General features: G+C 33.9%; 1 protein-coding gene across 1 annotated transcript; it reads right to left on the bottom strand.

Moving 5' to 3' along the window:
* Positions 1–47: 47 nt before the first annotated feature.
* On the bottom strand, positions 48–15,139 carry Shaker (potassium voltage-gated channel protein Shaker; the record flags this gene model as incomplete). The annotated part of the gene is made up of 4 exons (XM_083058284.1): positions 48–817; positions 1,226–1,491; positions 3,295–3,418; positions 15,026–15,139. Coding segments are annotated over 4 exons (1,222 nt in total), but the record flags the coding sequence as incomplete, so codon positions are not given.
* Positions 15,140–15,631: the final 492 nt, after the last annotated feature.

The raw sequence follows: 15,631 nt of genomic DNA, 5'->3' as shown, positions 1-15,631 counted from the left end.
AAGCAGTGGTATCAACGCAGAGTACTCATCTAAATTGTGTAGTAAAATTACTACACAATTTGTGTGTGTACTCAATAAGAAAACCTAGATTTATATAACTTATTGATAATAAATCATTATTTTCGCTATATTGTAATTATGTTGCCATATTACTGATCCTTTATCGAACTTACCGATGAAGAGGAAAAAGATGAGCAACCCGAGTTCCCTCATGGAGGCCTTGAGGGTCCGCCCGAGGATTTGGAGGCCTTTACTATGCCTAGATAACTTGAATATCCGGAACACTCTGACCAGCCTGATTACCCTGAGTATCGCCAGGGACATCGCTTGGTTCGTACTCTTGTCCTGTGGGCTTACCGGCGCCTTGGGTAGATGCAGTGTGTCCTCCTTCTCGGCCACCACCGTGGCGAGGGTGATGAAGTACGGAATGATCGCGATGATATCGATGATGTTCATTACGTCACGGAAGAAGTTGAATTTGTTTGGGCAGGCGAGGAAGCGCACTATTAACTCGAATGTGAACCAGATGATACAAATAGTCTCTATTAGGAAGAACGGGTCCGTGATATCCGGCACTTCGTCCTCCTCGATCTTCGTGCCGTTCGTCGTCGTGTTGAAGACCTTGTAGTGCTTGAACTCGGGCAGCGTCTCCAGGCAGAAGATCACAATCGACAGGAGGATCACGAACACGGAGATTATGGCGACCACGCGGGCGCCTTGCGAGCTCTCCGGATACTCAAACAACAGCCAGACCTTCCTTTGAAACTCGTGCGACGGCAGAGGTTTTTCCTCCTCCTTGATGAAGCCTTCGTCTTCCCTGTTTGATTAGTCATTACTTCATTAATCTCACAATAGAACTATTCTCTTTAAATCTTCTACACTCGTATTTGTAGTATAGAATGTTTGTAAAACCGAGGATCTCTTTTTGAGAAAATTGTAATCTTGCGAGAGCAAAGTTTGAGTCTTTCCTCATCGTGTGAGGAATGTTCAAGAACAGATCCACTCTAAATTGCTCAAAAAATCCAGAAGTGTAAATGTAAAGACTCCTAGGTGTAGTATACATAATGCATAATTAGGACAAAAAACTGTGAATGCAGTCTGAGACGTTATCCAATCGTGGATTTGAAAAACTTTTGTAGATTCTTAAAATCGAGAGATCTGTTTATCCTAATTTTAAGCAACTGTTCTCGCGCACACCCTAATTCAAAGACATTCGCTCTTGTACCTGAACTTGTTAGTCGCCATCTCTCCCAGCTCATAGAACTTGATCTCCTCGGAGAAGACATCGAGCGGGACGTTGACCGGGCGGCGTAGGCGACCGCCGCTCTGATAATAGTAGAGTATAGCATCGAAGGAAGGTCGATTCCGATCGAAGAAGTATTCGTTGCGCAGCGGATCGAAGTATCGGAGCCTCCGTGTTGGATCGCCGAGCAGCGTGTCCGGAAATTGGTTCAGCGTACGCAGCTGTGTCTCAAACCGTAGCCCGCTCACCTGTCGATCGCAGCAATCGATTATTGGTACAGTGGCGCGTTGGGCGGGGCGTGCCGCTCAAGCGGTTAATTGGGGCGGGCGTGGGTTGTAGGAGCTGCTCGTTACAAAGAGACCAACGTATTATCGGAGATTATCATGTTGATCGAGAGTAGATCACTCACCTAACGTTGTTAACTTATGTTAAGTAGCCCGGTAATTCTTTCTAAGATTTCCAATATTTTAAAGAGAAATCTACCATTCAATATCATCAAAATCAATTTCATTAAAGTCGATGTGTCTGTTAAGTTGAAAATTAATGAATGAAACATTTATTAAAGATTTGTATACAATTGTTTTATAATATTTATATAATTCTTGATATTTAAATATAAACAGGATATCTATGAAAATAAATATTTGGATATGAAAGATTTTTTTGAACTAAAGGTTAATCAATAATAGAAACGTTGAGAGTGATCTATAATCATTCTCAAGATGTGAATAAAATTATTTTTTTATTTTAAACATTGGTTTTTATTTTTCTTCCATGAAAAATATGTAAAAAAAAATCCCGATACTTTTCGCTTCAATAATAACAACTCGATTAACATCATTCTCGCCAAGAACTGAATATCACTTAAGGAAAACATAAGCTTTATATTCACGGCAAAATGGTCCAAAAAGAAAGAAATCAATGAAAATAGAGAAGAGAAAAAGAAAGAAGTGGCACAAATATGATTTCAACAACAAAATATTTTTATTTTGTTTAAAGAATCTCATAGATGAAAGTCTAGACTTGACATATAAAAGAAGATAAGAGAGTAAGATAAATTCATTGTAAAGAAACGATATATATACTTCGAAAGATTAAAGGCATTTTCTTAAGAAGTAATTTTTTAGATAATCTTTAATTATGTCTCTCAACATTCTATTTTTAACTGAGAACAGAAGAAAAAGCATATGTATTAGTGCTCGAATGTGTGTGCATGTTACACATCGATTCCATGATACCTAACATGTTCTACCCACGTATCGCGCAGCGTGCTTTGACCTCTGCGTTTTCGAGTCCATCACGAAAAAAAGAGTGAAAAAAGGAGTGAAACGCATTGATCGAACTGATTGCTGTAATTGGCGCAATGCAGTCGTGTCATCCGCGAGGACAGATAATTCCGTTCATACAATACGACCTTGATGCTATATCGCCCCCGATTCCAAGACGAACTTGGACGGCCGCCAAAACGCAGTCTGTAGGTCACTTCATGTCTTATAAGATAATATCACCTCGTTGAAAAGAAGAACGCGCGCGAATATTGAACCGGACTGGAGTTTACCTATGCATTTACAACATTATGCACAATTCTAACGATTATAGCGATAAAAGAAGACGACAGAAATGCTATTAAACGAGAAAAAAAGCAATATTTAAATGGAATATATTTATATGTGAGATATTAGTAATTTTATTGCCTTTGCCTTGAAAAGCATCGAATCTATAGATTTATAGCGCCAAAAGTTTTGCTAGATTAAAGATCCGTGGCGCCAAGATTCCTGCGAGGACGAAACTTTTTTGACGTTAGAATCAAACGAAAATTTTTCGTTCCAAGAATCGGTGGTGCCAAGGATTATAAAGACCCAAAAACTTCTAATATCTCTCCTTCAATAATTCTTTAATCTAAACGACGACACAAAATGATAACGATATATTCTTACAACACTGTGTGTTTTCTGGCAGAAAGATGGTAAGACAAGGTTCATAAGTCATCGATCCATAAAGTGAGAGAAGATTCAGGATTAAAGTGATTAAACTCGCTAAAACAAACTTACGTTGATGACGACCCTCTCGCAGAAATCATGATCGTGAGGTATGGGCTCGAAGTGTGTGACGCCTGTGTATTGAGTGTGGGGATTCGTCCCATCCTCGTCCTGGCTGCTGAGTTTCGGCAGCGATCTGCAATAATCAAAGTCGTAACATTGTTAAGAAACTTTTCGACAGCAGATCCAAAAAGTTATATTGCACCGCTATTTCAACAACTTCGACATCTATATAATATAGAAATCACAGAAAATAGGGAAATTATTAGATTGCTAAATTACTAGATTGAAATTAAGATTAAGGTATGTTTATATGTTAGTCTAGAAAAACTTGTATATAGCATAACCATTCCAGGATTCGGCACTAATGTGATGATGTGAGTAAAATTACCATTTATAATTCTCTATTGATTTTTAATATACAATTATTGTATTGTAAAGGCTTAGTATTTTTCCGGCACTACATTAAGCAAGTAGACTTTCAGTTTACCAGAAAATGGTTCGCAGACTGTCTTATTAATAGACTATTAGATGGACGCATGGCGTATATATACATATATATATGTATCCGCTAGGCTGCTAGACTTGACGTTCTAATGGCCAAATGGAAATAGACACACACGATGCATATCTATAATCTACAATATTCTACGTATGTTAATGCCTACTTGTTATTAACAGTCTCTACTTGAACTGATGTGTACACACTACCGTCGAAAGTGTGTCGAGCAATTGATGGATACGCGTCGGTCTCGATGCTAGTCAAACAGATCGGAAACACAAGATTCGAATGAATGTTAGGACGACAATCGTCGAAATTACGTCGGCAAGCTATCAGACGTTAATTAACTCTCAAGTGAGATAAAAACACTGAGATTGTAAACACTTTATGACTTTGAAGATAATAATGCGTTTCGGAAATAAACTAAATTAGTCTATATCCTTTTAAATATACTCAAAAATTGGAATTTTTTCTCAATCAAGCTCCACGAATAACCAGAATTAGTATTACATGTAATCAGAGAATTAATCACATGCAGACGTTTGAATAGCATCTTTTAAGAATAAAAATGAGGGGACAACAAGCTTTCTTTGAGGGTTTAAAGATCACTTCGCTTGAACAGATTGCTTTGAAAAAAAAGCTTTTGTTTTGCAAAAATTTCATCCAAATAAACATTTTACAATAACTTGAGGGCGGAAAATCATTGCTGATATACTAATTTTTAATCCTTGCTAATATATCAAAGGTCTGTTGTAAAAAATAATAGTAACGCACAAGTATACTTATGATACTTCAATAATATCTCTAAAGTATTGTACATAATTTTTTTCAATAAATAAAAAGATAATATCAAATAAATATAAAACTGTCAAAAATAAGTCGTCATTGTTACAACAAGACGCCGAAAGAGATGAAGAATTAATTTGGTGAAATGCTTCTTATCACGTAAGATCACGCGATCATTCTCCGTTCTTTTACCTTTTTTGTCAAATATAGTGTATGCAATACGAAGAAAATTATTAACAGAAGTGATTATTCCTCTTTAAAGTTTTATTTCCTCGCGAAATACTTACTTACTAACATATTTTTCTTGATGTTTCTAAGATTGATCATCGAATAGTTCACTTATAGAGGATGTAAAGTTGTTCACAGTTAGTTTATGAAAACGTTCGATTTAGATGCATCCAGTATATGTCTGGTGGGAGTTACGTCGATTGGTAATTTATTTTGGGATATCAATGGGAAACCGATGTAACGAGAACAAACATCAATTTCGAAGTCTGTGTATCCCCGGAGCGCGAACGATGGAAATAGCGCGACGTAGTAGCGGAAATAGCCACTACGCGACCACTTACACGACGACCGCCGCTGACACGTGTCGCTGCCATGGAGAAGAATTTTACGTACGTAACACAGATAGACTAAAGATTAAAGTTCTCTCTTACGTGCTTAAAAAGTTTCTCAATAATTCATCTATATTAAAAAATTCGTAATTAAAAGTTAACTTTCAATAATAGTTTTAACTCTACCAAACATTCATTAGGTTAGGTTAGGTTAGGTTGCATAGCATAATTATTTATAACACGATCATAATTCGCTGAAAGAGTAGAGAAACAATAGATAATGATGATGCTCTCATATACGAAGTGCGATGTTACTGCAGCGCTAGAGATGCAAGGAATATTGATGACAATACATTATTGCGCTTTATGCGCATAAGATACATTCTGCGCAATTATTCACAATTTCAAGAAAATGAAAACGGGATTCTGATTATGATTTGAGGAAATTAGTACACCGATAAATCTCGATTAACTTAAAATACAACATTCTTTTATCATTTCGACAGCCGAGTATAATATAAGACTATTATGCAAATAAATTATTAAACCCACGATAAATATATCAAATTGTTATAAAAACATTCGCGTATAACAAAATACTTCGGGATAAAGAAGAAAGTGTGAAAAAGAAATCTGCCTCCATAAATTTTAGAATCTTCAGATACTAAATAACAAAGTTAAATTTATCGATAACTATAAAAATAAAAATAATTTTTTTAATTCAATTCATTTTATATGTTATATATTTTCCACGTTTGTGAAATATTATTGAAAATAGTTTCCAAACATTTTGCTTAGATTATAGTATAATTTTTTTAAAATTTTAAATTTTTCTTTCTTTTTAGGCAAATTTGCCCGAAAATAGATAACATTTTAAAACACTGATACCTATTAATGCCAAGTGATGTAAAGCCTGATACTTATTAAGGGCGGTTGCTTCCCGTCAGAGAAGAAGCGTGAAAAGTGTCGGCCTCTAATTGGTAATGTGAATCCGGGTCTAGTGATTACGACTGAGAATCAATTCCATTTATATGATACTCTGTCTGAATACTTCCGGAAAAATGAAAGGGCTATAGGCCTAAGAGGGCTTAAAATAAAAATAGCAAAAAAAATAACAGGAAGCAAATTGGTCATTGGAGAAAGAAAAAAATTACGATAGTTTCGAGTTCCCAATAATCTGCGATGATCGTGCACACTAGTAATTATATATAAAATCAAGTGTGGCTGATAAAAATATGATATAGCTCTATAACGTCGCAGTCGTTTCGATATCTACAATTTCTAACAACGTTGCTGAAGAAATATGTTGAAAAAAGCGTATTTTTTAACTCGTAACTACATATTAATTTTAACGTGGAGAAACGATGATTCGTATGTATTATCTAGATTAACAAGATACTATATTCACCAAAATTTGCCTTTCAAAATTTATAACAACACTATTTAATCCATATGAAAAGTGTGTGACTATTACCCTTGTGTGTATCGCAATTTCTCTTCCGTCAAAAGACGGCGAAATCGAGGGCCCTAAATATTCGCTGAGCTCTTACACCCATTCTCCTGTATCTGCAACACTTCGCCTACATGAAGCATCGCTCTTCCAATTTTTATGCGACCATTCGTGTCTCGGCATAATCAGGCTGACCCATATTAAAAGAAGAGATCGACGGCGAAAAAGACGAAGAGCTGACTGCGCACGAATCTTCAAGGAGAAAGTTGCGTAACCTGATCCTTAGAAAAGGGTAGACTTGTCATTCAAAGTTTTAACATATCACTTTTATAACCTCCTCAGGTTCTCAGTGAAACACCTATTTTCCTTCTGGAAACAATTTTTTATTTCATCAAAATACGAAATCCAACATATGACGATTAAATAAGTAAATTTAAAAAGAACATAAATATTATGTCTATATAGAATGATTTTCGCTTCTCGTTTGTATAAAAAAAAATCGATGGCTTTATGTCATTCAAGAGTTATACGACCAAAATATTTATTATCTTTTCCAAAATAACAGATTAACGCGTTAATAACGATTGAAATAAAAATTAGCACTTTCACAATAAATCCAAGAAATTGAAAAGATAGAAAGGACATACATATATTGTGTTGAATTAAAATTTATTACACACATATATATATTATTATATTATTTATTATATTATTATTTATTATATATTATATGATCTTTCAATGTGTGTATAGAAAAATGAAAGAAAAAACACATGTCAAGATTTGTCGGATCTATATGCTCTGATCCTCTTAGTCACGGTCCTGACTTCATCATTAATTCAGAGCTTCCTTAAGAAGCCCGGGCCACGTCGTGCTACTTTCCGCTCTTTAATGCATCGTCTACATTTTCTCGCTGCATTGAGTACTTCAGGAATAATAGAGAGGCCACTGCAGAGCGATGCGGCAGTCCTCAACAATCTTTATAAAATTACAATACATAAAACAAAAAAGGTGCGAGAGAAGCAAATATCAGTAAGGAAGGAAATTGAAAGATTCGTTTGGCGGAAGTGCAATTTAAGGATTATGTTTCTCTTATAATATTGTATATTTAGGTCAACATGGAATATTGTATATTCACTATTTACAATGGTTTTTCTTTGCGATAAATTTCAATATTCTTCTAGAATTTCTCTCTTTCGCTCCCTCCTCCCCCCTCTCTCTCACTCTAAAGGCACGCACGCACGCACACACACACACACACACACACACACACACACACACACACACATACACACAAATGTTAATATAAATTAGGTTTAAAATAAAGTTAATATAATGTTAATAACAAAATGTTTTAAAACTAAAAGTTGTAGGATTTAAAAAGGTTTATTTATTAACCTTATCAGTTTGACCTTGACGTTTTTTAAAATTATAATGTCAACTCGATTTTGTAAAATAGAACTACTCTAAGTGTAATAGGTTGATGCATAAATTTGTCCCGTTTTTAAACATTCGCGTACTCTGTGCACAAATTCAACTTCTGTTATCAACTTCACACGTATGTGACGTATTAAATATTTGAAGGTAACACTTGAAAATATTTCGATATGAAATTAATGATCTTTGATTGTTGTTTCTGAGATCTGTGAATTTTTGAAGATGGAAGAAAATAAGCATCATTTTCGACATATGTTTTTTTTATTTTCGATAAGGCGAAACTGCTGCACAGACCCAAAGAAAAATATGTTCCGTTTACAGAGAAGATGCTGTTAATAATTTCACAATTCATAAATGATTCCATAATGGAAATTTTAATCTCGAAGAGAAACGCTTTGGACGACTTTCTGAGATTGATAGCCACCAAATCTTGCCCTTGATTGAAACTGGTCGCCATAAAAACAACTCATGAGATCGCTGAAAATCTTCAAATTAATCAGTCCATGATTGTGTGAGCTGATTACGGCAATTGGGAATAATTAACAAGACCGCAAAATAAATTCCTTGTAACATTCTGCATAAAAAATTATAAGGGAAAAGGGTGTGACTGCATTTTACAAATTGCATACTTTTTCTTAAAAATAACTATTTTTATTTTCTTTACAATTCGTCTAATTATTCTATGCATAAAACTATTAGATAAGATTATCGAACACTAAATATTTTAGGAGCTATTTTGTATTTTACATCAAAATATCCAATTTAGATAACTATCTCGTAAACTGTTCACCAATTTTTGGCTATTATACTCTTATAATTTTTTATGCAAAATGTTAAAAGGAATCTATTTACATAAAACACTTCGATAGTTTCATTAAAAAAAAATTGAGTTGATATTGAAATGATCTTGAAAAATGCCACCCAAGGTCAAACTAAGGCTAATAAATAGACTCTTTAAACCCTACAACTTTTAAACTTTTATTTTTTAAACATTTTTTTATAAAATATAAAATATAATACATTTTTCGCCATTCAACCTCTGGAACATCCTATATATACAGGATGTCCCGGGAGGAAAGGTCACTACTCTAGGAGGTGATAGTATTGGTCATTTTAAGCAAAAAAGTTCATATAAACGAGTGTCCTATTCCGAACGATTTCCAAGATAATTTAAATTTAGTGCGCAATATTATTACGCCTGAAGTCAGTTAATTGTTGATTGTGATATTGGCTGCGTTGCAAAATTCACTGCCAGTACTGGAAATCTATAGTTCATATTACGTATACTATATTATAGATTATTAGAATTTTAGAACACAACTGTCGTAGAAGTGTTATTAAAAATGCCGCACATCTTTACAAATGTCGAATATGCAAATATGCTGTATGTTTACGGCTTTTGAGATAAGTTAATGTGCTGCTGTTAAAGAATACCGTCGACGCTTTCCTACGTGCAGAATTCCGGTAAAAAATGTGTCATTTGAACAATAAATTAGAAACAGTACATAGTATCTCTTTCTTATCAGTAATTTTGCCACTGTACATTCAATAGCTCTATCTTGGATATTATTATTCGGAATAAAACACTCGTTTATATGAACTCTTTTGCTTAAAGTGACCGATACTATCACCTCTTAGAGTAGTGACCTTTCCTCCCGAGACACCGCGCGCGCGCGCGTGTGTGTGTGTGTGTAAAAATTCTTTTTGAATATTTAATTCTTAAACATCGCGGTAAGAGTGATTTGACAAAATACTTTTAGAATAAAAATCCCATTATGTAAATGCAAAGTAAGTTTTGAACAAAGATTTCTTGATTACGTATCTTGCGTGTCTTGCACATTCACACTTAAGATTAGAGTCTCATCGCTGATGCGATGCAAGATACAAGTGTAAGAATGCGAACACCTTCGCGTATGCACGCACGTGACGGACGCCCACGCGAAAGCTGCATTTTCTTTGCGTGCGCAGTACGAGGATAAGCTGACAAGTATATACTTCAAAAGAATTTCGCACGCAAGAGATGAACAAATTAAGAACTTAAAAAATATCTTGTTTCCGATGATTCACATAGATCTGAATGGATTTATATTTAACGAAGATTTGAATATTAATTAAACTTTGAAATATTCTGCGAGTAGTTATTAGATTCGTTGCGGGGAATCATTTTTATAATAATTTGTAATATTCTTTATTATATACAGTAAGGGAGAGAGAAAGAGAGAGAGAGAGAGAGAGAGAGAGAGAGAGAGAGAGAGATATTCTTTTCATTTTTTAATTTTTTATTTTGTTTTTTTTTATTTATTTTTATTAATTTTTTCAGAAATTATCAGTTTGTCAAGTTTATATTTTCAACATCTTAACTACCTTTAATTTCTTCCGCAAATTTTTGGAATATATATTTTTATACGTTTATCATCTCTTATTATCAATCGGGACAGATTCAATTTCCCCTATGGCAATAAAAGAATATATCTGTCTCAATAACACATTCCCTCAACAACGCGAAAGAATCCATAATCGCAGCGATGGCTCGTGGAAGAAATCGTAGCCAGGCATTCCACAGAAATGCTCGGCAAAAGAGGAATGCTTTTCTGTTGTCCTAAAGATAGCTGCTTCAGTCAGAAATGATAATATATTTTTAGCGACGAATTTTGCGCCTTATTATTAAACCATGCTGGGCAATAATCAATTAATGTATAATAATTACTCAATTATGCGTATATGTGTTACAACTATAAAAGCACGTATCTCTATTTATTCTTTTTTTCTTTTATGTTTTTTTTTTGCCAGACAACAATTTATACATATATTCGATCTAGCGTTTCTTCTGCGATAAATTAAAATTCTGCCGTATAATTTATTCGATATAACGAGATATAACAATTATCGCGCTATTTTAAAAAATTGTAAATATACAATAATATACAGTACAATAACGTTTTAAAAACATATTCAAAATATACATATATACAGGGTGTCCCAGAATGTTTGGGACTAAATTTATGTGCAGATAGAGCAAAATAAACTGAGTCGAAAAGTCCTCTATCATTTTGCAATTTTCGCAATAGTTAACGAATTATTAAAAATCGCTGTATTAGCTCGGCCTACTGTCAAATGCAAACGCGCGGCAAGATGCGACCGCCCAGTGATCGAGATTGCTAGGCGCGTGAGGAGTTGTTTATTACAAGCGGCAATGTTTATTACAAATTACAAGCCTTAGCAACCTCGATCGCTAGGTGGCCGCATCTTGCCGCGCGCTTGCATTTGACAGTAGGCCGGGCTATACGGCGATTTTTAATAATTAATAATTCGTTAACTATTGCAAAAATTGCAAAATGGTATAGGACTTTTCGACTCAGTTTATTTCGCTCTATTTGCATACAAATTTAGTCCCAAACATTCTGGGACACCCTGTATATTGGACGTTTTGTACATATTTAAAACATTCAGATAGAGCCTTAGACATCTTTAGGACATTTTAAAGATGTCCAATGTTACTTTTCTGAACAATCGAAAAATGTCCATTTTAAGGATTAAACAGACTAAAATTGGACCTGTTTCGAACATTGAATATATTTTTTAAAGTAGGTAGGTGTAGGTAAAGTATTGTATCTAGTATCTCATACAGCATCAAAATATTGCAGAAAAATTGTAGACATCCAAGAGAGATAAGAAAAAATTTGTTGATACTGTGTAAATTCATTCTGTTAACATTTTTTCTTTTTACAAGCTTTATATATAATTCTCATAACAAATCTTAAATACGAGACAGATAGCACATCACGCGTCGCATAGCGGTAAATAATGCAACTAACGATTACTGAATACTGTTTTTTATAGTATTTTTGAAATGTTGCTATAACATTTCTTATAAAATATTACAGTTACATGTTCTTGTAATATCTCTCCAATATTACGTTGCAACTTGAAAGATTATAACATTGCTGCAATGTAATTGAAATATTCTATGTTGTATGGGTATGTAAAATGAACATTTTTAAAATGTCTAAATATAAATATACTTTGGACGTCCAATAATAGATAGTTCGTTTAAACGTCTACATTATATTCATGGACGTTTGGACTAAATAAAAATCAAAACTGGATCAAATGTTCATTAGATATTCTGTGTTGTCTGGAAATGGAAATACACATTTTTTAGTACTTTAGTATTTTATTAGAAAGACAATAGATAATCTGGATATTTTCTGTACGATATCGATTAAATTCGAAATAATTATTTGTGGGTGGCTAAAAAAAAAGAAAGTTAAAAGATTGCCGGACCAAATACGCACACGTGTCATTATTGTATTTATTATTAGATCAGCTCATTGATAATTTGTTTGTTTCTCCTGTTATTTTTCCTGGCAGAAAAGATGTGTTGTGACACACGTGGGACAATCGTGCGAATTTATACCGCAAATCGTAAACAATAGAATAGACGCAACGATTATTGTGGAAAATATTTCTCTATCTTTTTCCGTCCTCCTTCGAGAGCGAGCGAGTTTCTTGCTGCGAATTACAAGCGCATGAAATCGTAAAATGTGTTTTAGAGTTTACCACCAGTGGAAAGCGAGTTAAAACACGTCGTGCAGCCGTCAGTTAAATTTACGTCTACTCGTGGTTTTGACGGCTGGTCCTTAAATGTACGTCGTACCGAAACCATGATGATTTGTTTAGTCCGTGGATGGTTTCAAGATACTGAGGATAATTTATTTCAATATAAATATCATATGTGCTTTTAATGCTACTTATTTCCGAGAGTTTAACGTTCTACGTAATAAACGTTATAATAACGTGATAAGTGACATTTTTGCGGCAAAATAGCATGAGATAACCAGGAAGATTCCATTATATAATCTTGTTCCATTGGAGCTGTCTACACAAATTATATTTGCACTTATTTTTGTCTATGATCAATTTAACAATAATTTTGTGTTTTAGAGATAATATTGATATTTTAATTATTAAGGTCACATAGAGATTTGGATATTCTAAATTTCAAGATATGAACTTTAAACTTAAATCTCAAATATTTTGTATTTATTGCGAGTCCTCAAAGTAATTAATGATGTCTAGGTTTTTGACAATAACAATAAAATAAAAATATACTCTAGTTATAAATTTTTTTATTATATGTTGTGTGGAAAATATACAGTATATATTGAAAAAATTTTCTTCGATTGCAATTTGTTATTTTCTTAAATCTGATTGAATTGATTATTTTCACTATATAATTAACGCCAACATAAAGAAATGATTTTTAAGATCTTCGAAACTACTGTTTTATCATAACGCGCAACAAATTCGAAAATTATAAAAAATATTATGTTATATAATACATCAAGTATAAGTTTTATTTGTGATAATTACATATGATAAAACTAAAACAAAAGATATTCGAGTAATAGAGATAATTTAGTATAGATAAAAGGAGCTAAAGCTTACATAAGAGCAAATAACTGACAGAACTATAGTGAATCAAACATGCCACGAGACTCTAATGTTTTTATTTTATGCACGCTATATCTCACGGATCCACCCCACCATTCGCATGCAAATTAATGGTCATGAAACAGTCGCACAACTAAGAGCAAAATTCGAAGATCTCAAAAATTTAAAAGACGCACATCCCAGACAGCATAATGACATTTTAAAAACGTATTAAAAATATACATATTGGACGTTTTGTACGTATTTATAACATCCATACTAGAGCCTTAGACATCTTTAAGACATTTTAAAGATGTCCAGTGTTACTTTTCTGGACAATCGAAAAATGTCCATTTTAAGGACTAAACGGACTAAAATTGGACCTGTTTCGACATTAAACATATTTTTTAAAGTAGATAGGTGTAGGTATATATATAGGTTTATATATAGAGTACTGAATATACCTATTTTAGTATCTCATACAACATTAAACAATTGCAGAAATATTGCAGACATCCAAAAGAGACAAGAAAAAAATCGTTGGAACTGTGTAAGTTCATTTTGTTTATCCGTAATACTCGGATATTCGGCTACTATAATTTTAATAGTTTATTTTTGCAAGCTTTATATATAATTTTCATAACAAATCTTAAATATGAGAAAGCGCATCGCGCGTCGCATAGCGGTAAATAAAAAAACTAATGATTAATGAATACTGTTTTTTATATTTTTGGAATGTTGCAGTAATATTTCTCACAAAATATTACTATACAGTTACATGTTCTTATAATGTGTCTCTCTAATATTACGTTATTGTAAGATTATTATATTGCTGCAATGTAAATGAAATGTTCTGTGCTGTATGGGTACATAAAATGAACGTTTTTAAAACGTCTAAATATAATATACTTTGAACGTCTAATAATGGATATTCTTAAAACGTTCATATTATATCCATGGACGTTTGGACTAAATAAAAATCAAAACTGGACGTCCATTGGACATTCTGTGCTGTCTGGGATTGTAATTTTTAGATTTATAAATTCATAAATTGAAGAATTGCAAACGTGTCAGAAAAATTTAAGCCTATATAAATTCTTTAACTATATCTAATTTGGTTTTTGGTGTAACCCAAAAGTTTCCAAAAAGCAGTGTATTATATCGCGATCATTATCAGTAACAATTAGAAAAAGTCATTTCTTGTTATTTCTACATACATATACATACAAATGACCTGCTGTCTCAATAATCATTATAGTTCAACTATAATTCCCTACATCGACTTGTAATGCCGCTGCATGGCAGTTTCCAAGACTTTGGATTCTAAGAATACATAAATTAATCATAAAAACACGTGTTTATAAATTAAAAGAAATTAAAATCCTGTTAATTTTTTTACAACCAAAGAATTCTTCCCAAATTATAAGTCGCAAAAATTGTCAAAACATACATATATTCGTTCCATCTATTGCTATGCACATTCAAGTAACCTGTCATCTATCATCGTTAACACCTCTAACATATTTTAGCCACTATGTTAACTTTCGCTACTCAATGCGGTTGCTCGGCTCGGCCTACCTCGTGTCGCCGTGTTCCTCCGCACCATTCCGGTGGGGGCGTAGGTCCTGCCTCGGTTTGAGGACAGGGGTCAGCCCCCATTTCTCGATGAACTCGATGCGGGAAATCTTGGCGCTTCGCGGCGGTTACGAGAGGGGGCGAATCCCCCTCCCGAGCCCCATGCCACCGGAGAGCGGTGCACCCCCGCACAACACGCACCCTTCGATGGTCCTTCTCTCTCTGTCACTCTCTCTGCCACCCTTGTCCACTCTTCTTTGTTCTTGCTCTCACACAATCTCTTGCGCTCCTTCTATCACGGACACACCGTTCCGAATCGTTCTCCTTCGTTTTTTATCTCGTGTCGATCATTTTTTTCTGACAAATTTAACTGACACTGATACACCACTGTATATAGTACGAGAATATTATGCAAGATCACCAAACACACCGAGATCACTTGTGATGAGTAGTTAGCAGCGACAGCGCAGAACACACGATCAAAATGGCTGCTGCTGCTGCTGCTGTCTATTCTCTTCCTGGATTTCCAACTTTTCTCTAGTTTTCTTTTATCATTCGTCAGCTTCTTTCTTTTTTTCTGTCTGTCTCTCTTTCTATCTTTCCTAATTA

This window comes from Prenolepis imparis, unplaced genomic scaffold, assembly GCF_030444845.1.
Source record: "Prenolepis imparis isolate NDT839.2.m4 unplaced genomic scaffold, iyPreImpa1.0 SCAF_536, whole genome shotgun sequence".
NCBI lineage: Eukaryota > Metazoa > Arthropoda > Insecta > Hymenoptera > Formicidae > Prenolepis > Prenolepis imparis.
Note: the sequence above shows the minus strand (reverse complement) of the source record. Positions and strands in the feature narration are given on the sequence as shown.